General features: G+C 43.4%; 1 protein-coding gene across 2 annotated transcripts in view; it reads right to left on the minus strand.

Moving 5' to 3' along the window:
- The window catches only part of PLD4 (phospholipase D family member 4), a 49,796-nt gene extending 24,612 nt beyond the window's left edge, over window positions 1–25,184 (minus strand). Inside the window, exons 1-6 of one of the 2 annotated variants that reach the window (XM_030215278.1) lie at window positions 25,117–25,184; window positions 22,943–23,032; window positions 13,607–13,806; window positions 10,658–10,841; window positions 5,141–5,261; window positions 113–240 (exon numbers count right to left, since the gene is read on the minus strand). In XM_030215278.1, coding sequence (XP_030071138.1) covers window positions 113–240; window positions 5,141–5,261; window positions 10,658–10,841; window positions 13,607–13,806; window positions 22,943–23,032; window positions 25,117–25,134 — 741 coding nt within the window. In that variant the 5' untranslated portion in view covers window positions 25,135–25,184. The remainder of the gene's footprint in view (window positions 1–112; window positions 241–5,140; window positions 5,262–10,657; window positions 10,842–13,606; window positions 13,807–22,942; window positions 23,033–25,116) is intronic. The other variant, XM_030215279.1, reaches the window with a different exon arrangement.
- Window positions 25,185–27,440: the final 2,256 nt, after the last annotated feature.

The following is a 27,440-nucleotide window of genomic DNA, read 5'->3' on the forward strand; positions in this document are numbered from 1 at the left end:
TTTTTAGATGAAATAGTTTAGAAATAAGTGATGAAGGCATTATAATTTATATGAGCCCAGGAGAGGGTCCAGAATTCTTAAAGTTCATTATACAGCATGTTCTAAAGTCTACCTGAGTGATTGACCGCCAGTCCATGTTGGCACTGCCAATATATATGTGTTTCATATCCACAATCCAGAATTTAGTATGTAAAACACCGTGCGTCAAATTTCCAAAATTTATTCTTCTGATATGAGCGCCTAGGAAAGATATAATCTGATCAGTGGCTTAGAGAGAATTCTTAACATTTATGATAAAATCTACAAACTGAAAAATAAATTATAAAGGGAACTGATTTGGTATTAAAAGTAATGAGTTGGCAAGACAATTTTCAAAGCCATTCAGATAGGTAAAATGGCCTGGCTGAAAATAGGTTTCAAACTACCTAGCCAAAAATATGTGCATGTTTCATAATGTGGAAGTGTTTAGTGATAAGAGCAATACGCTGAGATCTGGGGAAGCCAGAGTTTGAATCCTGTTTCTACCATTAACACTCATGACAGTGGCCTTGGCCTAGTCACTTTGAGGCCCTTTTATCAAAGCTTAGTGCTCGCTAAGGGGCCCTTTTACTAAACTGTGGTAAATAGGGCCCTGTGAAAGCAACGGGGCCATTTTTGCCACTCACTGTGGCACTTTTTACAGCAGCAGGTAAAATTGCCTGAAAATAGCCATGGTCATGCGGTAAGATTGCTCTTACCATGTGACCGTGTGAAGGGGAGCACTTACCACCACCCATTGAGGTGGCGGTAAGGGCTTCCACACTAACCCAGCGGTAACCGGGTAGTGTGCGGCGCTGCCCAAAAGTTCATATAAGTACATAAGTATTGCCATACTGAGACAGACCAAAGGTCCATCAAGCCCAGTATCCTGTTTTCAACAGTAGCCAATCCAGGTTACAAGTACCTGGCACGATCCCAAAACAGTACAATACATTTTACGCTGCTTATCCTAGAAATAAGATTTTCCCCAAAGTCCATTTTAATAATGGCTTATGGACTTTTCCTTTAGGAAGCTAGCCAAACCTTTTTTAAACTCCGCTAAGCTAACTGCTTTTACTACACTTTTTGGCAATGAATTCCAGAGCTTAATTACACATTGAATGAAGAAATATTTTCTCTGATTCATTGTAATTTACTATTTTTTAGCTTCCTTGCATGCCCCCTAGTCCTAGTATTTTTGGAAAGAGTAAACAAGTGATTCATGTCTACTCATTCCACTCCACTCACTATTTTATAGACCTCTATCATATCTCCCCTCAGCCATCTTTTCTCCAAGCTGAAGAGCCCTAGTCGCTTTAGCCTTTCCTCATAGGGAAGTCGTCCCATCCCCTTTATCATTTTCGTTGCCCTTATCTGTACCTTTTCTAATTCCACTATATCTTTTTTGAAATGCGGTGACCAGAATTGCACACAATATTCAAGGTGCAGTTGTACCATGGAGCGATACAAAGCATTATAATGTCCTCAATTTTGTTTTCCATTCCTTTCCTAATAATACCTAACATTCTATTTGCTTTCTTAGCCACCGCTGCACACTGAGCAGAGAGTTTCAACGTATCATCAACGATGACACCTAGATCCCTTTCCTGTTCGGTGACTCCTAACGTAGAACCTTGCATGACGTAGCTATAATTTGGGTTCCTCTTTCCCACATGCATCACTTCACACTTGCTCACATTAAACGTCATTTGCCTTTTGGATGCCTACTCTCCTAAGGTCCTCTTCTAATTTTTCACAATCCTCTTGTGATTTAACAACTTTGAATAACTTTGTGTCATCAGCAAATTTAATCACCTCACTATTTACTCCCATCTCTAGATCATTAATAAATGTTAAAAAGCAAGGGTCTCATCACAGACCCCTGGGGAACCCCACTATGTACCCTTCTCCATTGAGAATACTGACCATTTAACCCTACTCTGTTTTGTATCCTTTAACCAGATTTAATCCACAATAGAACCCTACCTCCTATCCCATGACTCTCCAATTTCCTCTGGAGTCTTTCATAAGCCATGCCTTAGTAAAAGGGTCCCTTAGTGTACGCTAATATCCATCAGCACACGTTAAGCTTTAATAAAAGGGACCCTTTATTTCTCACTGCTTCAGGTACCTCCTGGCACAGTGAAAGCCAGAAAAATATAATGCATAGTGTAAGAATTTAGGGCCCTTTTACTAAAATGTGCCTGAATCTGGGCTTAACACATTGAAACACAGAATTTCACTGCGCACTAAATCCAGATTTAAGGCGGCGCCTTTTGGGGATGTTTCTCCTGTATGTTTTCTTGCCGGTCATGTATTAATGTTACTGTTACCATGTGGTTCCTGCAGAGAGTTAACACAGGAGGACTTACCACCTCCTATTTAGGATGTGCTAAGTGCTCCCGCATGAACAGTACATAAACCAGTTAGCGCATATTAAGTATAACACACTAGCTGGCTTCTGCTTCCACACCCATTCTCCGCCCATGCCACACCTGAAAGAAAAATTCATTAAAAATTCAGCAACACGCAGTTTAATGCATGGAAAGAGGGTAACTATTGCAAACAATTTAATGCATTAACTACGTGTTAAGTGCTTAATGCACTATAGTGAAAGATCCCCTTAATCATCAAAGGTAAAAAGCAGCAAGGCAGCAATAGATGTTATAGATGTTATATGCTTGGAACAACCTTCCTGAGCCCTTACGCCAAGCCCCCTCCCTGCCCGTCTTCAAGTCTTTGCTTAAAGCCCACCTCTTCAATGCTGCGTTCGGCACCTAACCCTTACCGTTCAGTGAATCCAGACTGCCCCAATTTGACTGCCCCTATCGGACCGACCGTTCACTTGTCTATTAGACTGTAAGCTCTTTGAGCAGGGACTGTCTCTCTTTGTTAAATTGTACAGCGCTGCGTAACCCTAGTAGCGCTCTAGAAATGTTAAGTAGTAGTAGTAGTTATAGCACAAAGCATCTCAATCCCACAGTCCTCAGCTGCAATTGTATCATCTTTTGTAAAGCTGTAGGTTCTAAGCAGATGGCAGTGGACCAAACCCTGGGGCAAAACATGCCACATGTTGGCGAAAGGTCCACAATTAATATATTGCTGAAAAGCTTAGTACTTTTTATATAGTCAAGCACATATTTCAAGATTAAATATTTTCTAAAAACTTATAAAAATGATATAAAGTTGGATTGATACTAAAGTTGACATTAAAATTTTTTGCTACAGACCAATGAAGAGGCAGGCGAATCAAGAGCTAGTTAGCTCTTGGGAAACGAGTCACCGCTGAGGTCTTTCAATCTACAAATGAAGCCTGCTTTTGAGAGAAATTTGGGCAAAGACACTTTTAGCGCTGGGTATTGTGAACTGTGGTTACACCTAGAGGGGCATTTTTGATATGGCATCTAAGTCCTACTCTGGATGTTTTGCTCATAATGTCCAGAATCCAAATGGGGAAATATAGTGATTTTTGAAACAGCAAAACATCCAGTTGCTAAAGGTTTTTGTGCATTCTTAGTAGACTGGCCAAACACACATCCCAGCAGAGCAGTGGGGCACCCTAGGGGGCACTGCAGTGGACTTCATATAAAAGCTCCCAGGTACATATTTCACCATTACACCCTCTTATTGTATGGGGTGCCCTCCAAAACCCAACAAAAAACTACTGTAACCAACTATACACCACTACAATAGCCCTTATGGCTGCAGGTGTCACCTATATGTGGGTACAGTAGGTTTTTGATGGGTTTGGGGGGGCTGACACTTTCCACCACAAATGTAATAGTTAGAGTGGATTGTGGGCCTGGGTCCCCCTTCTCCACAGTGCACTGTACCGACCACTAGGCTACACTAGAGACATGCTTGATGCTCTAAGAGGCTGTACCTACTGTTTCTTTCACATCTTTGGGGGTCGGGAGGGGGTCAGTGACCACTGGGGGAGTAAGCGAGGGTCATTCCTTTATTTCTGCAGAGGTCAAATCTGATCATTTAGAGCACTTTTTTGTGGCTTAGTTGTTATTAAAACAGGTCTAGCTGAAAATGTCTTGTTCCATTATGGCAAAAAAAATGTCCAAGTGTTAGAAATGCCCTAATCCCGCCCCCAACATGCCCCTGACACGCCCCCTTGTGATTTGGACACACTAAAGATGAAATGCATAGATAAACGTCTGCAAAATATGTTTCAAAAATAGCGATTTCAAAACGTCCAAATGCTGCTTTATGCCACTTATGAAAATGAGCCCCCTAGTGTGCGGAAGTGGCAGCTTAATTAGCATTTACATATTCAAATCAATAAGGGAGTACATAACTGTAAGGGGGCATACATGTGGGCGGAGCTTGGGCAGGACGTGGATGTATCTCCTACCTACACATGCACCTTTTAGAATATTATATGCTGCATATACTACATGGTGCGCTTAGGTGAACCAACTCATGACAGCCATAGACTTGGCATAAGTGGGCACATCTAAATGTAGGCGTGTTGATGTCGACGTATGCTAGTATTCTATAATGGAATATTGGTGCCAAGGTGCCATTATAGAATTGACGCTGATCATGTGGCATTGAGTCGCCTAACTTCACCACCAAGTTCTAGAATTACCCTTAATTGTTCTGTCTGTCTGCCAGTCTTATCTAGATTGTAAGCTCTTTGAGCAGGGACTGTCTTTTTTGTGTACGGTGTACAGTGCTGCGTATGCCTTGTAGCGCTATAGAAATGATAAGTAGTAGTAGAATTGCTCCCATACTGTGCGATATTGATCATATTTGACCTCATCACTACAGGGGCAGAGCTGCTCTGGTGTTCTGCACTAACCCTGGCATTTTTGAAGTAATGTTATAGCTTTAAACAAATTAAACAATAAGAGTTTCATGAGCTCATAGATAAGCCTGGAAGCAGCCTCAAGAAGTCAGTCAGTTTATCATCTCCCAACATCCCCTCATGTTTGTGGATGATTCATTACCATCATACATGCTCTCTGGAATTATGTAAGCCACATTGAGCCTACAAATAAGTGGGAAAACGTGGGATACAAATGTAACAAATTATATTTATCAAATAACGATAGCCCCCAAAATGTAAAACATGACAAATACAGAATCGAGATTTATAATAGTGAAGTACCTTTACTTTTCAGAACGTCAAGATCTGTAGACTTGGGAGCCAGTGATGGTTGGCTTGTTGCAACATACAGTGAGACATTTTTCATAAGTAAAGTTTCAAGCTCCTTCAAAATCTTTTCTCCCTGTAATATATCTTATTATAATAGTATAATGCAAAGTTGGAACATTTTACAAATGCTTACGTATATAATAGTGATAAACATATTTCTCCATGTCCAGGACACCTCAGAAAATATTTTAATCTATTGGGATTCCAGACAAAGGCCACCAGGTCCAGGATGGCCCCATCCTTTGTGGGTCCTATTACCAACCGCTGTTTTATAAAGCCGTCAGATAAATAAAACATTAAATACCTCTATAGAAATGAAAAATAAGGACAACATTTGAAAAGTTGTGTATACTAATGTCCACAGTATGACAAATAAGGCTGTGAATCTAGGGACTGTGATGGAAGGGGCTGATTTGGATTTAGTGGCTGTCATGGAAACATGATTCACAGAGAACTATGACTGGGATACAGTTATACCAACTTATAATCTATTAAGGAAGGACAGGGTAGGAAGAAAGGGAGGAGAACTGGTGTTAAATATAAACCAAAACAGTTCCACAAATCACGGCGTAAAAGGGCAAAATAAGTGGAGGTGACCAAAGAAACTTGTTCCAGGAGAAATGTTAATAAAAAGGTTTTATTCAAACAAATGAAGTACCAAATGCACAATTCCAAAATACAAGCGGTGCACTATATAGGTGGACCCAACACGGGCCATGTTTCGGCTCTAGGGCCTTTGTCAGGAGTCCTGCTATTTAGTGCACAAATAGGAACCAAGCAAAGCCTTATAGCACAAACTCAACGTGAATTACAAAACTCCAATAAGGAAATGAATACGTTAAGAAATGTGCTACGTCGTCAAGGTTGTTGAAGTGTCTATTAAAGCAACAGAATTGAAGGACTTATGGGGTAAGGAAGAGGCACTGTGGAATAAGCCAGAAAGAGGAAATGGAAAATCCTTTTAAATTGGTGTGATACACAGGCTTCCTTTATGGGCACAAGAAGTGGACTACCCCAGTTGCAAAGGACTGAAATATAAATCCATATACGCATCCAGCTTCTCCTACGTATGCACGCAACTATGGAACGCATTACCGAAGGCCATAAAATCAATACATGACCTATCAATCTTCCGTAGTTGTTAGCTGGATGGGAACAGCTTGGGGAAGCAGAAAAGCAGTGGCCAGAACTGAAATAAAACTATGTTAAGGGCAACAAACCTTTTTGTTAGGAAAGTAAATATAAGTAAGAGGGGGAAAAGGCTGCTTTGGTTCTCAAAAGTAATACTTGAAAAAGTAAGGAACAAGAGTTAGCCTTTATAAAAACTACAGGAGGTCACAGAAAGTGGAAGACAGGCAACAAACAATATCTGGTAAAATTAAGAGAAGCTGGTAAAGAAATCAGGAAAGCAAAGACACAAACGGACGAAAAAGACAGGCAGTATGGTAAAATTGGCAGACAATACTTTTTTTAAAGATATGTTAGTGATAAGAGAAGGTGCAAGAGACTGTGTTTTTTAAACTGTTGGAAAAAGCGACAAGGTCAAATAGGATACATCTGCAGGTACTGAAGGACCTTAGGGAAGTTCTGGTGGTTCTACTATCTGACCTTTTCAATGCTTCTTTAGAGTCTGGAGCAGGGGCATACCTAGGTGGGGCCACAGGGGCATGGGCCCCCGCAGATTTAGCTCTGGCCCCCCTGTTTTCACCCCCCCTGCTGCCGACCCTCCCCCGCCACATTCGACCTCCCCTCCCCCTGCCGCCGTCAGGTACCTTTGCTGGTGGGGGTCCCCAACCCCTGCCAGCCAAAGTCCTCTTCAGCACCGGTCTCCAGCGCATTGCTGATTTGGATTCTGTTTCTATGAGACCAGGACTCACAGAAACAGAATCCAGATCAGCGAACGCGCCGGACTTGGAGACCAGCGCTGAAGAGGACTTCGGCTGGTGGGGGTTGGGGACTCCCACCAGCAAAGGTACCTGGCGGTGGCAGGGGAAAGTTGGTGGAGGCAGCGGGAGGGGGGTCAAAAGGGACGGGGCGGTTGGTGGCGCAGGGGGGGACTAATATGTGCCTCCTCACCTTGGGCTCTGGACCCCCCTCCCGCCGAAGTCTGGCTACACCCCTGGTCTGGAGTAGTCCCAGATGGCAGGAGAAAAACAGATGTGGTCCCTCTCCACAAAGCAGAAGTAAAGAGGAGTTCGGGAACTACAGGCCAGTTAGTCTGATCTCTGTGGTACAGTGCTGGTCTTAGGCAGGGGCAACCGGTGCGACCGCACAGGGCCTCGCGCTCAAAGGGGCCCTACAGCGCGCCTCAACTCTGCCTCCTCCCGTCCCGCTCCAGAAGCTCTCCAAGTGAGCCAGACCTCTCCCGCAGCAGCTGCTGGCTATCACCTCTGCACATTTAAAGTTATGCTGGAAACACATTTGTTTCAGTCAGCCTTTTGCCTATGACTAGTTGAACTTTGGAAGACTTTCTCGCCCTGCAGTCTGTGGGTTGCAGTATGAAGTTATCGTTTTATCTTTCTGGTTTTTATTTTTTGGTTGTTTTCTTCTCTTTCTCTTTGTCGTTCTCTTTCCTATTTGATGATATGGAGTTCTTTTCTTTCTATTGATTTTATCAAATGTAATTCACTTTGATGGCTTTGCTTTAGACAGATGATCAAATAAAACAGCCTTAAACCTTTGAATAACTTTTGTGTCTTCAGCAGATTTAATTACCTCACTCATTATTCCCATCTCTAGATCATTTGGTCTGTAAAAATCCAAGGGGGCAGTACAGAATAGGGGGTCAAGTACTTCTGTGCATGAAAAAACTCAATGTCTGGTTCTCACTTCCCAATACAACACAAACAACTACCCTACCATAACCACAACTTACTGCACACTCCCCATCTCAGAAAATCTGAAAATTCTGGGAGTCACTATTGATCAAAACCTCACACTTGATACCCACGTGAAGAACACAACGAAAAAAATGTTCTACTTGATGTGGAAACTCAAAAGAATAAAACCTTTTTCCCCAAGATACGTCTTCTGCACCCTAGTACAGTCACTAGTGATAAGTCACCTGGACTATTGCAACACTCTGTACGTAGGATGCAAAGAACAGACCATTAAAAAACTCCAAACAGCCCAGAACACCGCAGCCCGTCTCATTTTTGGAAAAACCAAATACGAAAGCGCAAAGCCCCTAAGAGAGAAACTGCACTGGCTCCCGCACAAGGAACGAATTGAGTTCAAGATCTGCACGACCGTATACAAAATCATTCACGCAGAGGCCCCACTCTACATGCTGAACCTAATAGACTTACAACCCAGAAATGCCAGAAGATCAGCCCGCAAGTTCCTCAATTTGAACTTCCCCAGCTGTAAAGGAATTAAATACAAACAGGCCTACGCTACTACCTTTGCGTACAAAAGCACACAGTTATGGAACGCACTACCCATGACCCTTAAAACCACGGACAACTTAACCAGCTTTCGCAAATCTATGAAGACATATCTCTTCAACAAGGCCTACAAAAATAATCCTTGATGAAACAAACTACTCTGTATACCACCCAAACGCTTTAAAACACCTCTAACACGACCTTACCTAATACCTTCTAACTAACTCCTCTTCTACCTCCAGTTTATTACTGACTGTATCTAAGATTATGTAATGACTATACCATATTAACACTCTGTAAGCCACATTGAGCCTGCAAAAAGGTGGGATAATGTGGGGTACAAATGCAATAAATAAATAAATAAAGAAGAGTGGGACTTGGGGGTGATCATGTCTGATGAGCTTAAAGTGGTCAAACAAGTAGAAAAGGGATGGCAAAAACCAGAAGGATGATTGAGATGCTTAGAGAAAGGAATGGCCAGTAGAAAGAAGGAGGTGGTAGTTCCTCAGTATAGGTTTCTGGTGAGACCTCATTCAGAGTACTGTGCACAATTCTGGAGACCGCACCTTCAAAAAGATATAAACAGGATGGAGCTGGTCCAGAGGGCGGCTACTAAAATGGTCTCCGGTCTGTGTCATATATATACTTTGGAAGAAAGGTGATAGAGGGGGGAGAGAGACATTTAAATACCTCCATGGCAAAAATGCGCAAGAGGCAAGTCTTCAATTGAAAGGAAACTCTGGAATGAGGGGGGCATGGAACAAAGGTGAAATGGGATAGGCTCAGGAGTAATCTAAGGAAATACATCTTTACAGAAAGGGTGGTGGATGCATGGAACAGCCTCCCAGCGGAGGGTGGTGGAGACAAGGACTATATCTGAATTCAAGAAAGCAAGGGACAAGTACATATTTTAGGAAGAGCTAATGGTTGGACAGACTGGATGGACCATATGGTCTTTATCTGCCATCATTTTCTATGTATGTACAGTACAAGTCAAAAATCCAGACTGCTCAGAATCCAACCTGCTCGGGATTGGGTCAGTCCAGATTTTTGGATCTTCTGGATTCTGAGGCAGTACTTTTAAAATTCCAATTTAAGGAAATGTTTGTTCATTTATTCATTAACAAATACAGAAAACAGGAGAAACATACTGTAAAAGCTCAAATAAAAAAATGAGTGAATAAATACTGTATGCTGTACCCATTTCCAGCATCTCTCTTTCTCATCTAGCGTGTGTGTATGTGTGTTTGTGTATGTGTGTGAGTGTGAGTGTGTGTGTGTGTCTCTCTCTCTCTCTTCCCCATCAAGCATCTGTGTGTATGTCTCTCTCTCTCTCGCTTCCCCTTCCAGCGTCTCTGTGTGTATCTCTCTCCTCTCTTCCCCTTCCAGCGTCGCTCTCTCGCCATCTCTCTTCTCCATCCACTGTCTCGCTGCTTTCCTCTTCCCCATTCAGCATCTCTCCTTCTATCTTCCCCAACCAGCATTCCTCTTCCCAAAAGAGAGGGCCTAGGTCCCCAAGGTCCCCTTCATAGATACGCCTTTCCTTTCCCTATCCCCCTCCCCTCCCGCACAGTCCAGTGTCTCTCCCTCTTCCCCCGGTGTACAGACCTTTCTAGAGGTTTTCAGTGCTGCAGCATCAGCGGCACCCTTACTCACAGGCTGCCTCCGGCCTACACTGTGCCTTTCCCTCTGACCCGTCCTACCTCTTCTGATGCAACATCCTATTTTCGGAGGGGTGGGGCAGATCAGAGGGAAAGGCATGATGTAGGCTGGAGGCATCCTGTGAGTTGCATTATCGCCAGACAGGATGGGGGTTGGGGGTGTGGGGGGAGGGAGTCCAGATTCTTGGGCAGTCCAGAAAATGCAAATTTAAAAGGTCCGGATTCTTGGGTGATCCGGATTTCCCCGCATCCTGATTTTTGGACTTCTACTGTATCTCTATGTATTTCACTGCATGCCCAGAATCATAACAGGCATGCACTATGCTTAGATGGCTGTTCACACCCATTAACACCCTACTCCCTAAAAGGAGGTTGGAAGTGTCAGAACTGTATCCCTCACATCCATATGAATTTGTACTTACCGCAGAAGAAGATGAGTCATTTACGTCTAAATCTGCTCCAGTCAGTGACCAATAGAAGGAAGCTATGCTAATGTTCTCCTTGGCAACGCTAAGGAGATCCATCCATGCATCATACAAAGGTCTTCCAGTAGTGGTGTTATCTTCATAAGTCATGTCAACAGGAAAACTTTCCACAAGCACAAAACTGTAATAGATAATATACATCCCGACACAGAGGTTCACAAAGCTGAAATATGTAGGCTGTCTTAAAGGCCAAATCAAAACTTTCACTTTTACCTCAAGCAATCTGCCACTTAAGTCATCAGGTCCCTATACCTAATTTCCGGTATTCAAACCCCCATTTCAAAAGGTTTAAAATTTCTACTCCTTTTTAAAAAGTATAGAAAAAGGAATCATAAGCTAAACTGTAAAAATTATCCCCTTTGGAGATGGGCATTCAGAGTCAGCTAATGGCAAAGGACACCACCAGACTCACCTTGAGTTTAAACGTCTCCAGAAAAGCGCACAAATCCACATTCGAGAGAGGGAGTCCAATACCCCATTGAAATGCACCAGGAGGATAGAACTTTTACAAGCAAGTGCAACCCACGGTTACTTACAGCAATATTCCATCATCTCCATGCATGAATCAAGAACAGTTCAGCCGGTGCAAACTGAGTGTTTCCATGTGGAAGTTTTCCCAAGTGTCAGGGTTCTCCAACTGGAGAGAAAGGAGTCCCCTAAACACCTTGCAGACCTAGTGAATCCAGCTCCCTAGGGAGCTTATGTCAGAAAAATCTACAGGTAATTGGATCCCTCCTACACTAGAGATTTGCAGTCCAACTACTGAAGGTAAATATTATATTGTGCAATCACCACCTTCTGATTAATTCAAAAGTATATATGTCAAATTTAATAAGGCACTATACAGTCCATTCTTCATACATATATCCAGTGCATTCTTTCTAGCAAAAATGGTGCCGGTACTGAAATGCCAGGTCACCCTTCAGGGGTGGGGTGATCACTGAGGAACCCACCCCACAATAGCCAGGCCCCCTGCAACCAGTCACAGAATCTATGACAAGGCAGAATTAGTTTGTAGAGTCTGAGCTCTTTCATTAAAACTTGGGGACCATGGGTCAATTTTAGCAGGCAATGGAAAAGGTGCCGGAACTCAGTACCCCTAAGTACCCCCTCAAAAAAAGCCCTGCATATATCTCACATCAAATCGTCTCATTCCTTGCAATGCAGTGACAAATTCTATCTTAATCAATATACATTTATGCAAAAGACAATCAATTGTAAATCCTCTGCTTAAGCCATACGTCCGCTTGTAAATATTACACGCAGCTCCAAAAATGGGCCCGGCTATGGGAGGAATAAGGGGGATAATATGAAGCTGGGATTTACACCAAGGTTTCATTGGTGTAAATGCCTTAATGTACTTGAGGTTCTTGGCGCTTAGCACTATTCTATAAACGGCGCCTAACTGTGAGCATTATTTATAGAAAAGCGCTAAGCGTTATTTTTTGCAATGCTGATCTTTAGGCACATTTACTGAATTTACCCATACGTGCCTTCAAGTTTCCCTGCTGTCACAGTTCCATGATGATTCTGATTATGTGCTGGACAATAAACAAGAAGGTTTCTACTTAAATGGGGTGTCCCATGTGGTTTAATGCCAGGGGCAGACTGAGAGTGGTCTGGGCCCCCGGGCAATGAGGACTACTGGGCCCCCCCCCCCCCGGTCCTGCTGCCTCCTTCTCCCCCTACCACTGGTCCTGCAGCTAAATCGGCCATCCACTGCTGATACTGGAACTTCCCTCTGCCGTGGCCCACTCTTGTAGAAGGAGGAAGTAACGACAGAAGGGGGCGGGCCGCAACAGAGGGAAGTTCCGGTGTCAGCAGCAGATGGCCGATTTAGCCTACGATGGGGGGGGGGGGGGGGTTCAGGGACAGAAGCACAGGAGGAGGGGGAGGAAACAGGGGCATCCCGTTCCCTGCCGACGACCCTCTTGACCCCCCCTCCCGCCGCCAACCCTCCCCTGTCGTCACCATGGGCTACCTTTGCTAGCGAGGGACCCAATCCTCGCCATCCAAGGAGGTTCTCTTCTTCCTCTGAAGTGGCTTCGTTCTGTTTCTGACATCCTGCACATTGTAGGTGCAGGACGTCAGACTCACAGAAACAGAACGAAGCCTTGCAGATCAGCCAGCACGTGCAGGACGTCAGACTCACAGAAACAGAACGAAGCCTTCGGAGGAAGAAGAGGACCTCCTCGGCTGGCGGGGATTTTGGACCCCGCCAGCAAAGGTAGCCCACAGCGACGGCGGGGGAGGGTTGGCGGCGGGAGGAGGGTCGTCGGCAGGGGGGTCCAGGGCCCAATCTACGGGGGCCCAGGCCCCTCCTGGCCCCACGTAGCTACGCCACTGCCTTGGGCACTGCCCAGTTGCCCTTATGGTCAGTCCACCCCTGTTTAATGCAGTGCACACAGCACACTAAGGCCTCCCCTGAAGGAGACCAAATGCTAATGGCAGACAGAGAGTTTTGCAGTTACATAGGCATGAGTAAAAAAAGTAGTACAGAATCATGCTTGGAAATTAAGAGGAAAAGGTAGCAAACTGGGCAGGATTGCCAATACGAAACACTTTCCAGAGGGTGTCACTGCTTGGGTCTACACCAATACAACTAAAAAGGGATGATCAACTTTCATCCGTGTTTGCTAAGTATTATGTTTAACCATTTGGCAATTTCTGTATTTTTTCAGTCACTGTTTACTAAGGTGCACTAGCATTTTTAGTGTGTGCTAAAAATTAGCACACGCTGTGTAGACTCCCGTAGGAATATTATAGACATCTACACGGTTTGCGTGCGCTAAAAACACTAATGCACCTCTGGCACAGATGAGTAAACAGGGCCCTTAATCTGCAGACTACTTTCAGACGCATTGCAAATGAATGGCTTTAGCCTACCTGCAGGGGTCATCACAGCTATCAGCATGCTCCATCTTGGGTCCACGCTTTTCAAGGGCTGCGCCATCTTTCGCATGTGGGTGTTTATTGCCTGGGGTTTCTTCAGGCCCAGTAGTAACGAGTATTGCTAGTGATTTCAGGATGTAAATGGCCATCATGACAGCGCAGCACATCATGAGAAACAATCCTAACCGATGAAACTAGAAAACAAATAACCGGCATATATATCAAACCCAGGTGAAAAAATCCTTAGCCATTTGGCCCAGAAGGGTCCATTCAGATGAACATTTGTTTTCAGCCTGCTCCACTACTGTGATTTTGAATCAGGAGTTTTAGTAGTACAAAGGCATGTTTAGTTTGATCTTCCAACTTTCTTGGAAGATTCACATGACATCATTACTTCTAAATCCACTCTCCTTTTGACTTTTGGGAATGAGAAGGACAAGGTATTGGTTATGAAGAATTTCTTTAAAAAAAAAAAGAAGAAGAAAAGAAATGTTGAATAAAAAATTTCTGTCTTTCCTGATGTGTCCAGGGCCACATAATTCAGACGGAAAGTCTTTTTGGATGGAAGGTCTAGAGTGGTGACTCGGGGTGCTATTTAGAAACATATAGAAGCAAAGAAAAATAGAAACAAATGGCCCATCCAGTCTGCCCATCCTCTGTAACCCCTAACTCATGCAGGACTGAATGCATATACGTGTTATAAAATTGGCATATCTCCACCCCCAAACCAAGACATTGACAAACCTATCAATAATGTATGGCATGTGAACTGCAATGTCTCAAAATATTGCAATGTGAAACATATAAGTATACCCAAGGGTAAGCATGAAGCTGAAAACGGCCCACACCATCATAACCTGCCCCTATAGAACAAGTGCATAGTGTCTGCGAGGTCCCTGCGGCATCCCTGGTGTCCATTCAAAGTCTGAAGGGGAAAATGTATAGAGCTGCCCGTAGTGGTGGGACAAAACTTATAGTGCCAGATGGAAAATGTTTAGCACTGCAAAATGTATGTCCTAAAATATCCCTGTGAAGAGTACAGGGTCGACATTCAGCTGGTGGAAGTGAGCATTTCTTGTAGCCACCACTGGTATTATTCCCGGATATTCAATGTCGGGCCATGTCTGAGCACTTTTATGCAGTTAAATGTGACATCCAACACTGAACCACATAATTTATTTATTTTATTGCATTTGTATCCCACATTTTCCCACCTATTTGCGGGCTCAGTGTGGCTTACAATACATTGTAAATAATGACACCACATAAAAATAGGACTGTGCTTTATTCCTTCCAATTAACGTAGGCGGTTAAAGTGCTAAATATTGGTGTAAATGCCTTAATGTAGTCATGGTTCTTAGCACTATTCTATAAATATAGTAACATAGTAACATAGTAGATGACGGCAGAAAAAGACCTGCACAGTCCATCCAGTCTGCCCACAAGAGAATTCATATGTGCTACTTTTTGAGTATACCCTACTTTGATTTGTACCTGTGCTCTTCAGGGCACAAACCGTATAAGTCTGCCCAGCACTATCCCCGCCTCCCAACCACCAGCCCCACCTCCCACCACCGGCTCTGGCACAGACCGTATAAGTCTGCCCAGCACTATCCCCGCCTCCCAACCACCAGCCCCGCCTCCTGATCTCGACTAAGCTCCTGAGGATCCATTCCTTCTGCACAGGATTCCTTTATGCTTATTTTTATTTTTTATTACATTTGTACCCCGCACTTTCCCACTCATGGCAGGCTCAATGCGGTAGGCAATGGAGGGTTAAGTGACTTGCCCAGAGTCACAAGGAGCTCCCAAGCATGTTTGAATTCCGTTACCATTTTCATTTCCACCACCTCCCACGGGAGGGCATTCCAAGTATCCACCACTCTCTCCGTGAAAAAATACTTCCTCACATTTTTCTTGAGTCTGCCCCCCTTCAATCTCATTTCATGTCCTCTCGTTCTACCGCCTTCACATCTCCGGAAAAGGTTCATTTGCGGATTAATACCTTTCAAATATTTGTAAATGGCGCCTAACTGCGCAAAGCTCAAACATGCTCAATTTCACTAAAAATGAGCATGCATATGGGGGAGGGGGAAGAAGGGCAGGCAGTGTGACGGCAAATATCACCACAGGAAAGCTTCTGCAGGTGGGGCTTGAGGACCTCCGGCAGCCAAACCAGCAGAACTTGGGGGGGCACAAAATGAAATTGGGGGGCCCAAGCCCCCCTCCCCCCCCCCCCCCCCCCCCCCCCCGTGGCTATGCCACTGCTTTAAAGTATGTTCAAAAGCAGGTGGGGGAGCGCACCATACATGAAAGCACTCAAAAACAAGGGCAACCAAACCACCTCTGTGGTAGCATTGCTAAGTGTTAGTCCAGTTCTGAAATAAAGACAGACCCAGCTGCTGTGGTTCCAGCTGCTCTGAGTTTTATTTATAAGTATCTAGAAGCCGCTCCACAGCTACAATTTCAGGATGCACAGGTTCGGATGATCTGTGCTTAGCATCATGAGTCCCACTTCAACCTGCCACTCACAGATTTTATTTATTTATTTTATTTATTTATTTGCACATTTATACCCCACGTTTTTCCCACAGTTTGCGGGCTCAAAGTGGCCTCCTTTGTGAAACTTTATTCCAAGTTTTGGTTTAAGCTCACAGCTTTGCATCACTGATCTCCATCCAGTAGACAAATCACTACTATATTTTACTCAGACTGGGTTGCCAGTGGAATTTTTTTTGTTTTTTGTTACATTTGTACCCCGCACTTTCCCACTCATGGCAGGCTCTATGCGGCAGGCAATGGAGGGTTAAGTGACTTGCCCAGAGTCACAAGGAGCTGCCTGTGCCGGGAATCGAACTCAGTTCCTCAGTTCCCCAGGACCAAAGTCCACCACCCTAACCACTAGGCCACTCCTCCTAAAATCATGGTTTTATAGCTCATAAGGCTCTTCATACTGGTAACCCCAGCTATTTAACATAGTAACGTGGAGGGGCATAATCAAACAGGGGCGCCCATCTCTAAGGGTGCCCATCTCCGGAGACGGCCCCAGGAAGGAGCGGAGCCAACCATATTATCGAACAAGATGGGCGTCCATCTTTCGTTCCGATAATATGGTCGGGGCAGGCCAAATCTCAACATTTAGGTCAACCTTAAAGATGGTCGACCTAAATGTTGAGATCGCCGGAAATAGAGATGGCCGACCTCGGTTTTCGCCAATAATGGAAACCAAGCCCGGCCATCTCAAAAATGACCAGATCCAAGCCATTTGGTCGTGGGAGGAGCCAGCATTCCTAGTGCACTGATCCCCCCTCACATGCCAGGACACCAACCGGGCAACCTAGGGGGCATTGCAGTGGACTTCACAAATTGCTCCTAGGTGCATAGCTCCCTTACCTTGGGTGCTGAGCCCCCCAACCGCCTCAAAACCTACTTCCCACAATGGTATAACACTACCATAGCCCTTAAAGGGTAAAGGGGGCACCTACATGTGGGTACAGTGGGTTTCTGGTGTAACAGGTAGGGGGGTGATGGGCCTGGGTCTGCCTGCCTGATGTGCACTGCAGTACCCACTAAAAACTGCTCCAGGGACCTGCATAGTGCTGTGATGGAGCTGGGTATGACATTTGAGGCTGGCATAGAGGCTGGCAAAAAATATTTTTAAATTTTTTTGGGGGGTGGGAGGGGGTGACCACTGGAGGAGTAAGGGGAGGTGATCTCCGATTCCCTCCGGTGGTCATCTGGTCAGTTCAGCCACCTTTTCAAGGCTTGGTCATGAACAAAAATGGACCAAGTAAAGTTGGCCAAATGCTCGTCAGGGCCGCCCTTCTTTTTTCCATTATCGGCCGAGGACGGCCATCTCTTAACCACGCTCTATCCTGCCTTCGGTACAATGCCGACACACCCCCTTGAACTTTGGTCATCCCCGCGACGGAAAGCAGTTGAGGATGGCCAAAATCTGCTTTCGATTATACCGATTTGGCCGCCCTTAGAAGGGCGCCCATCTCCCGATTTGTGTTGGAAGATGGCCGCCCTTCTTGGAAAATAAGCTGGATAGTAACATAGTAGATGATGGCAGAAAAAGACCTGCACGGTCCAGCCAGTCTGCCCAACAAGATAAACTTATATGTGCTACATTTTGTGTATACCTTACCTTGATTTGTATCTGCCATTTTCAGGGCACAGACTGTAGAAGTCTGCCCAGCACTAGCCCCGCCTCCCAACCACCAGCCCCACCTCCCACCACCGGCTCTGCCACCAAATCTCAGCTAAGCTTCTGAGGATCCATTCCTTCTGAACAGGATTCCTTTATGTTTATCCCACGCATAACATAGCTAACTATTCCATATGCGTCCTCACATTCTTTGCGCTCATTAAATGATCATAGATTGGTCCTCCCAGGTCCAAAGGAAGATGGAAAGAGACCAGAAATTCTTTCTTTTTTCTTGCTCCTGCCTTTTGGAATAAGATGCCCCTTTGCTTACAGTCTGAATCTTCATTAACATAATTTAGATCTGTTCTTAAGACATGTTCTTTTTTTAGAATAGCGTTTGGAGACAATTCAGAGAATTAACGTTTCTCTGTATTTGTTTATTGTGGATGGTGGGCTTATGCAGGGAGGGATATGGGTGGAATACAACTATGTGAAATAGTGTAATTGTATGTCTGTGCCCTGAGTGAATGTGTATTTCACTGTCCAACAATGTAGTTCTTTTCTGCTTCTAGAAAATAATTTTATTGTTAATCCACCTAGACTTGCATTGTGAATTAGGCAGTATACAAAATTAAAAATAAATGATAAATGAGATATGCTACTCAGAGTAAAACCTTTGGATTTTAAAGCATATGGTTTTCCCCTAGATTACACAAGGAAGAGATCTTCAATCTTCCTTCATGTTTCCAGCACAGTATACAGAAAGGTCTACTTTACGCTCAACATGAGTGTATGTTACAAAGAGCTTCTTTCACTGCTCCTGTTCTGCCTCCACTGTTGTGTGTACAGGTTACTGGATTAGAACTGGGCAGACAGGAAGTTTATTGTAAGGTTTTTTTGTTGTTGTTTTTTTGTCATGAGTGGTAGTGTTTTTATATGTGAAGATTTGTTTTATGATATGTTTTTATTGATATGTTTTAGATTTTGTAAATTTTAACTTTTACGTATATATGTGATTTTCTACACTGCTTAGATACAAGAGGGATATAAGTACATAAACCATAACCATTTATTGTATTTGGAGTTGTGCTGTAAGTTGTTTTTTGCTTTTGTTTTTTTTTGTCATGACTGGTAATGTTCTTATATGCAAAAGTTTGTTTTATGATATGTTTTTATTGACATGTTTTAGCTTTTGTAAATTTCATTTTTATGTTTGTGATTTTGTACACTGCTTAGATATAAGCAGAATATAAGTAAATAAACCATAACTATAACCATATCCATTTATTATATTTGCATCATTTAATTCAAGCTAGCACCAAATTCCATGTAGGACCTATAATCTCTGTTTTTATAGGTCACCACCTGTGACCCAGATCTTCCAATCACTGAGAAACCTGTCAGACTCTGGATTCATCCCCCTACTCCCAAGAACATGCTTTGACTCTTTGGTTGTACTGCAGACAGGCAACATTTTAAGTCCATGACCCTATTGGTCATTTCCTCAGCCACTAGCCTTATGGCAGTTCTTTGTATTCCTCCCTGCAGAGCAGAATATTCCATCTTGGAGAGCTGTCATCAGCTCTCTGTTCCTCTCTCCTCTGGAGAAAGCATCCTCCTTTTCATCAAGGAGGCCAACCTCCTCATCCCAGATACCCAACATTCTTCCTGCACTGAATCCTGCATCTATTCAGTCAACAGGCAGACATTCACCTCTGCAGTAACTCAGAATCCATCTGTCCAGTCACTCGTCAACTCCTTCAGTCTGGCAGCGAGCCTGTCATCTATTAGACCAGAATTCAGCTCCAAGGGTTCATCCTCCCTGGGCCAAAATCCTGCTTTTCAACTACAGTACCTGCATGCAGTAAGTTATCTGTTTCACTTATTTGCAACAAACAGATCCTACCTTTGGATGTTGGATTAGTTTAGCTACCTGTTTAAATAATGCGTGGGTACGCATTGTGAGATCAGCACAATTCCAGTTGTCTTCGCTAACTGGAAATATCTCATAGGTGAGGTTGCGTACTCCTTCCAGGAGCACAGGGCTTCTCTACGAGACTGTCAGTTTGAGTCTAGCCACTCCTTCTAAGATTTTTGCATCTTTCAGCTCCACTCACTGCAGCTGTTCCACATGCAGCTTCCCACATCAGACTCTTGCTCCAAACTGCCACTGACTATGACCTAGAGAAGGCTCACAACATTCTGTGGGACTCTACCACTAGGGCTCAAAACACAGGGGTTCACACTACCTGGGACATACCACATCATCAATATAATTTAGATAATGCCAGCCTGAAGCATTTAGGTTAGTCATTGCAAACTATGTCCATGAGCTATGTTTAAGGTTCTGCCCATTGTATGGATTCTTTTAGGGGGATACATGTATCAGATGTTACCTGTACAGTTTGTGTGTGTGTGTGTGTGTTGTCGCCCCCTTTATTTATTTATTTTTGAAGTATTGTTGCTTATTGGGACTATTTTCTATTTACACTAGCTTGTTTTCTTTGTTTGTTATGTTTTATGTTATTAATGGTTAATAAAAAGTATTACAACCAAAAAAAGGAAATCAAAAAGTACTCTTCTGCTTTGATTCTCTAATGCCTCCTACCACTTCTGGATTTAATTTCCCCTTTATGCACCTCCAACTCTTTCATTTCTCTTTTTTGTTGAGCTTTCTAATTCCACCTGACAGCAGCAGCGTTTTCTGCTACCCTGTCTTTTCTTTCCAATTTTTTGCTGCTTCAATCTAAAAAAATAAATAAATAGTCTTGGTTTTTATTGTTTGTTTGTTTGTTTTTTTAATTAAAATTTATATTTTAGGAAACACAATTACCAATTTACCACCACTGGCTTTTGATAATAGGCAAAATCCTGTGGTCAAATCTGGCACAATAGATTCACCTTCACTCACCCCGTCTTGATGAGACATACTAGGTGTAACTTGTAGTCTACAATAATGTGCTTATTTCTCACTGACCTAGCATTAAACAAGAGAAACAGGAGAGCCACAGAAGAGTCCAGTTGGGCATGAGACAAAGCAGTATTAAAATAAATGTTGATGAATACAGCAATTGACACTAAGAATTTGCTATCATTTCAACTACAGCTAATTGATTTGGTTACTTCACAAACACTTTGGGGCTCATTTTTGAAAGAGAAAAATTTCCAAAAAGTGTCATAAACAGCATTTGAATATTTTTCTTCACAAAACATCCAAATCGGTATTTTTGAAACCTATTTTGCAGATGTTTATCTATGCACTTCATCTGCAGTGCATACAAATCACAAGGGGGGGGGGGTGTCGGGAGCAGGCTTAGGGTGTTCCTAACACTTGGATGTTTTACATCCATAATGGAACAAAATGTTCAGGGCTACGACTTCAAATGAATAAGGCACAAAAAGGTGTCCTAAATGACTAAATGACCACTGGAGGTGGTCACTGATCCCCCCCCTCCCAACAAAAGATGTGACTAAAAACAGTATATACCAGTCTCTATGACAGCTTCAGATGTTATAGCCAATTCTATTAGAGCAGCCAGACGGTCCATGGTGGTCAATGCAGTGCACCGTAGCGAGGAGGACTCAGGCCCATATCCCACTCTACCTGCTACACTTGTGGTGGAAAGTGTGAGCCCTCCCACATGACCCCTTCACCCATAAGGGCTATTGTAGTGGTGTATAGTTGGGGGCAGTGGATTTTTGGAGGGGAGCAATGGTGAGATGTGTAGCTGGGAGCTTTTATATGAAGTCCACAGCAGTGCCCCCTAGGGTGCCCCACTGCTCTCCTGGGATGTTTGTATGGCCAGTCTTCTAAGAATGCTGGCTCCTCCTACATCCCAATGTCTTGATTTTCCGCATTTTTCACTTGGACTTTTTTTTTTTTTTTTTTCGAAAATGGACCAAAAAGTTAAATGCACAGAGCACAAACATATCTTGCATGTGGCCATTTTCAAAAAAAAGATAGATGTTCTGCTGTTTCAAAAATGGCTATATTTCCTATTTGGAAGTTTTGCTCTAAATGTCCCAAATCCAAAGTCCGACTTAGAAATCATATCGAAAATATCTCTCCACATCATCTGAGCACATGCTGTATAGAAAGACATAAATCAAAGCTTAGGAAGGCCTGATGTAATTTAAGACTGTAATAAGATAGCAATAATGGTAAGCAACTATAATGGTAAACAAATCAACAAATGGATAACAACCTCACAAAGCAAAGGGGTGATCCTCTTTGACTCACACCCTTCAGCGAGCTGACAGCAACAGCTAAGTTTAAATTCCTCACTAGTTCCAGATAATATCCTGTGGCAGTGGGCCAGTGATTTGAGTAGATAGAACTCAAGACACCTACAAAACATAGGCTCTCTTGGCCGAATAACACAGACAGGAGACAGGCAAGGAAGAGTGCCAGCAGGCTCCCTTCAGTAAAAATGCGGATACTGATCATTTTCTGCACATGATTTTTCTTTCACGGGCTCTGATGCACATGATCTCCAGTAAGCATCAGAGCTGGTAGCACAAAAGACAGTGTAAGCAAGGATAGGAACATTGGGAATAGTAACTACAGTGGGGAGAAAGCTGTGAGATGTGGTAGAGAGAGAATGGTGTAGCTGAGATTTCGAGGGAAGGGTAATGGGGCTGGGCTTGTCTGATGGAATAAGACTGGATTGGAACTGTATGGGAGAGAGTGCTAGGTGGTGAAATATATATTGGTGGCTGGGGCCATGTGAGTGTTGGTGCTGGTTACTAGGGAGCAACGTGAGTAATGTTTTGTTATGGAATTACATTTATGTATTTGATTTGACTGGAAAATGTAATCAGCAATACAGCAGTACCTGCACCACATTAAACAGAAATGTTGGTACCCTTGCATAACTCCTAATAAGCTAGAAAATAAACATCTACATTTACAATTTCTTAACATTTATAATTAGAAGCCCAACGTGTGATGCAAGCACAGTGAAGAACTGACAATTGCTGGCTATTTCTAACACTGGAACCAGGTCACAACCCTCTTTCCAAAGTCCTTCCACAGGCAAAAAAAAAGTGTGCAGAGCCCTGTCTACTCAAGCCAAAGTTCATACATTACTATAATTAGTTTCATCTTAGGGATCATTTGTGTATGTAAAAATGGTGATTATTTACATTCTTTCTATAAAGCAATTTACTTTTCCACCTACCATTCTGGCATCCTTTTTATGATCCCTCATCTTCACATTCACATACTCTTGTGGTACCACTGAGGTGTCTACTACCAATTTGCTTTCAATCTGGAACAAATAAATCAAGGGAAAAAGAATGACTTCAGGGCTTGGCCATAGTGCTGTGAGGACACACCCTCAGCGTTTTCATTGGTAGAGGTCGCTGTGGTAACGGCAGTAGGGCTGGCCCACCCATTAGGCAAACTAGGTTGTTGCCTAAGGCATTCAGTTCAAAAGGTAGCAAAGATCAGCTGCAGTTAATGCAAAACAATGGATCCTGACAGCCACACAAACTCAAAGAATGATCAATATATACTTTGACTTCCAGGAAGGGTGGGTAACATTCAAATAGCACAATTAGGGGTCCTTTTACTACGCTGTGTTAAGCACTAACGTGTGCTTACTGCAGCTTAAAATGCTTTACCGTGGGGCACCTGACAATTGTGACATTGGCACATGCCTCCCATGCGCTAAATAAAATAGATTTTTTTTTAAGCATTGGGGTGGTCTGGGGGGAGGAGAGTAGGCATGTTCTCTGCTAATCGGTTACATGATGGGTGGTGGTAGGGACTCACTTGCTAATAGCCATGCACTAATGGGAAAATTAGCATGTGACCATTAAGAGAAAAATGACCATAGCGGGTAGAAATGACTGCATAAGCATGCACTAAGAACACTCTTTCCACAGTTTGGCAAAAGGGTCCTGATATTATGGGGGTTTGGGGGGGCCTGAGAGTTAACTGAGGGATTAAAGCTGAAGGTTCATTAGGGTGCTTGGTACCCGTTCACCGGCCATTAATGTCAGCCATCTTCCCTCCCTTGATTTCTGGGCTTAGGCTTGTCTCCTCTGTAATGCAATTAGCTGCTGATGACCCCTTCCGTTAGATTCTTAGAAGCTTGAACCTGAGCTCCCTGTGTGATAGTCCTGCTGACCCAACTTTACAGTTAATTCAAAGTTATGTTTTCAATGCAATGACTGCTTCTGTAGTTAGTCTTGGCAATGGATGAGTAGCCTGGTGGTTAGAGAAACGGATGTGCCCAGGAATGCCAGGCTTCAAATCCTGCTTTTCCCACTGATGCTACTTGTGACCTTGTTGGGAAAGTCATTCCAACCTTCACTGTACCCTGAGCTTGGATTTGTTGAAGGTGACTAGTTAAATCCAAATCAGCTTTTGAAGACAACACAAAATGGCATCTTTATTCTCATCACAAAAGAAAAACATGAAAGATGTACAAGCCAACAGCAATGTTTCAGCGTTCAAATTAACAGGGAAATATTACCGGCTTTGCGGCGTGTTTCATGTTTCGTCTCCTTGCACTGATTCAATCAGAAGACTGGAAAAAAGACGGCTGAAGGGAGATAAGATACCGGTCTATAAAATAATTAGTGGCGTGGAAAGGGTAGATGTAAAGCGTCTGTTTATTCTTTCCAAAAATACTAGGACTAGGGGGCATGCAATGAAGCTACAAAGTAGTAAATTTAAAACGAATTGGAGAAAATCTTTCTTCACTCAATGTGTGATTAAACTCTGGAATTCGTTGCCAGAGAATGTGGTAAAGACGGTTAGCTTAGCGGGGTTTAAAAAAAGGTTTGGCCGGCTTCCTAAAGGAAAAGTCCATAGACCATTATTAAGATGGACTTGGGGAAAATCCACTGCTTATTTCTAGAATAAGCAGCATAAAATGTATTGTACTGTTTTGGGATCTTGCCAGGTACCTGTGACCTGGATTGGCCACTGTTGGAAACAGGATGCTGGGCTTGATGGACCTTCGGTCTGTCCCTCTATGGCAATACTTATGTACTTATGTAGGTTTTTATTGAAGGCTTCCTGCCTCAAGATGCTGCCAAAAGTCCCTGGTACACTCAAAATCCACCAGCACTATGGCACCCAATTTCTAAAATGTGGCTATTCATTCTAATCTAGGTAACCCCACAGAAGCGCTTGGATAAATACTGGGATCAGATACATCGTTTTAATGATTGTGATCGATGTAGTAAATGTTAAACGGAAAACACAAATATCAAAGAAAGGTATCTACCATTGGTTGCAGATCACCGAGTCCAGTGTTGAAACTTTGCAAGGGAACATCCTGGGTTCCTTGGGAAATGTAACCAGCAACCTGCTAACAGATCTTTACAATCTAGCACTCACCGGCCTGGGGGACCACATGCTGCTTCTGCAGGTTGGCTCTCTCCGGTCTCCTGTACAGACTCTCACCATCACGGCTGCCTTTGGCATCTCGAAAGTGACTGTTCTCTGTTTACTTTCTTTTTCAGATCACTTGGTTCCGCTTTTTCTGTGTGCTCTCACCAGCAAGAATCAACAGGAGTAAATCGTCTGCCGGTGCTACCCAAAAAGGATTCCGGTTTCCAAAAAAGCTTAAGACAACAGGGTTTGTTTATTAAAGTGCGTTATCATTGTGCACTAACAGTTTAATGCGGGTAGTTAATGCTAATCCACTAAACTGCAATGAGTGGCAACTGCCTTGCTTGACTTCAGCACCTCTTCATCTTGGATAGGAGGGACTTGCAGAGGACAGAGAAGTGGCCCTGGGTTACTTGGGACATTGGAGCCGAGGAGGATCAGGTCATGTAGCCCTTTGAAGTATCTATTGGGAGGAGAGGGGAGGGGAAGAGGAAATTATGGCACATAACACCGTGATTTGTGGGTCAGGAGAGTAGAAGGGTGGGGTCCATTACAGCACTACAGCCCCTTCAGTCTGTTTGCAGGGATGATGGGGATGGGGATGGGGATGGGGATGGGGGTGGGGGGGGGGGAATCAAATCTCTTTGGTAACCAGCCCACAGTGAAAGGTCAAGCTGAGGGATGATTATGATTGAAGTGAACTAGACTAGGTAAACACTGAATCCATTAGTTGTTCTTTGAAAAAACACCAACATTAAGGGTAATTCCATGAAGTTACATGGTAGTACATTTAAGAGAAAAAAAATTTGTTTCACTCAGCCCATAGTTAAGCTTTGGAACTGGCTGCCAGAAAAAGTGTTTGAAGCAGTTAATTAGCTGGGTTTAAAGACAAATTTCTGGAGTTAAAGTCCATAAACTGAAAAAACCCACTACTTGTCCCTGGGGGTAAGTATTTAAGAATATAAGTATCGCCATACTTGGACAGGCCAAAGGTCCATTATGCCCAGCATCCTATTTCCAGCCGTGGCCAATCCAGGTCACAAGTACCTGCTGATCCCAAGAGTATAGTTGATAAGCAATGAATTTTCCCGAGTACACCTTATTAATGGTTTATGGACTTTTCTTTTAGGAACTCATCCAAATCTTTTTTAAACCATGTTATGCTAATCCCTTTTACTACTTCATCTGGCAATGGATTCCAGAGCTTAATTAAAAGTCTCTATCATATCACGCCTCAGCCGCCTCTTCTCCAAACTGAAGATCCCTAACCTCTTTCGTCTTGCCTCTGAGGGGAGTTATGCTATCCTCTTTATCATTTCGGTCACCCTTCTCTATACCTTTTCTAAATCCACTGGGTTTTTTTTTAAGATGTGGTGACCAGAATTGCACAAAATATTTTGAGATGCAGTTGCACGATGGAATGATTCAAGGCTTTATAATATTCTCAGTTTTGTTCGCCATTCTTTTCCTAATAATTCCTAACATTCTATTTGCTTTTTTGGCCGCCATTGCACATTAAGAAGAGGATTTTGATTTATTATCAATGATGACACCTAGATAATCTTCCTGGGTAGTGACTCCTAATGTGAAACCTTGCAGCATGTAGATATAATTAGGTTGCTCTTCCCTATATGCATCACTTTGCAATTGCTCACATTAAATTTCATCTGCCAACTGGAAGCCCAGTCTCCCAGTCTCATGAGGTTCCCGCGCTTAGCGCTCACTAACGGACATTAGCAAGTAGCCCATAGGTATAAAATAGGATGTGCAACATTAATTGTGCACTAATGTCCATTAGCGCATGCTAAGCTTTAGTATAAGGCCCTCCTAACCACTACTACTACTACTACTACTATTTAGCATTTCTATAGCGCTACAAGGCATACGCAGCGCTGCACAAACATAGAGGAAAGACAGCCCCTGCTCAAAGAGCTTACAATCTAATAGACAAAAAATAAATAAAGTAAGCAAATCAAATCAATTAATGTGAACGGGAAGGAAGAGAGGAGGGTAGGTGGAGGCGAGTGGTTACAAGTGGTTACGAGTCAAAAGCAATGTTAAAGAGGTGGGCTTTCAGTCTAGATTTAAAGGTGGCCAAGGATGGGGCAAGACGTAGGGGCTCAAGAAGTTTATTCCAGGCGTAGGGTGCAGCGAGACAGAAGGTGCGAAGTCTGGAGTTGGCAGTAGTGGAGAAGGGAACAGATAAGAAGGATTTATCCATGGAGCGGAGTGCAAGGGAGGGGGTGTAGGGAAGGACGAGTGTGGAGAGATACTGGGGAGCAGCAGAGAGAGTACATTTATAGGTTAGTAGAAGAAGTTTGAACAGGATG

This window comes from Microcaecilia unicolor, chromosome 9 (genome assembly GCF_901765095.1).
Source record: "Microcaecilia unicolor chromosome 9, aMicUni1.1, whole genome shotgun sequence".
NCBI lineage: Eukaryota > Metazoa > Chordata > Amphibia > Gymnophiona > Siphonopidae > Microcaecilia > Microcaecilia unicolor.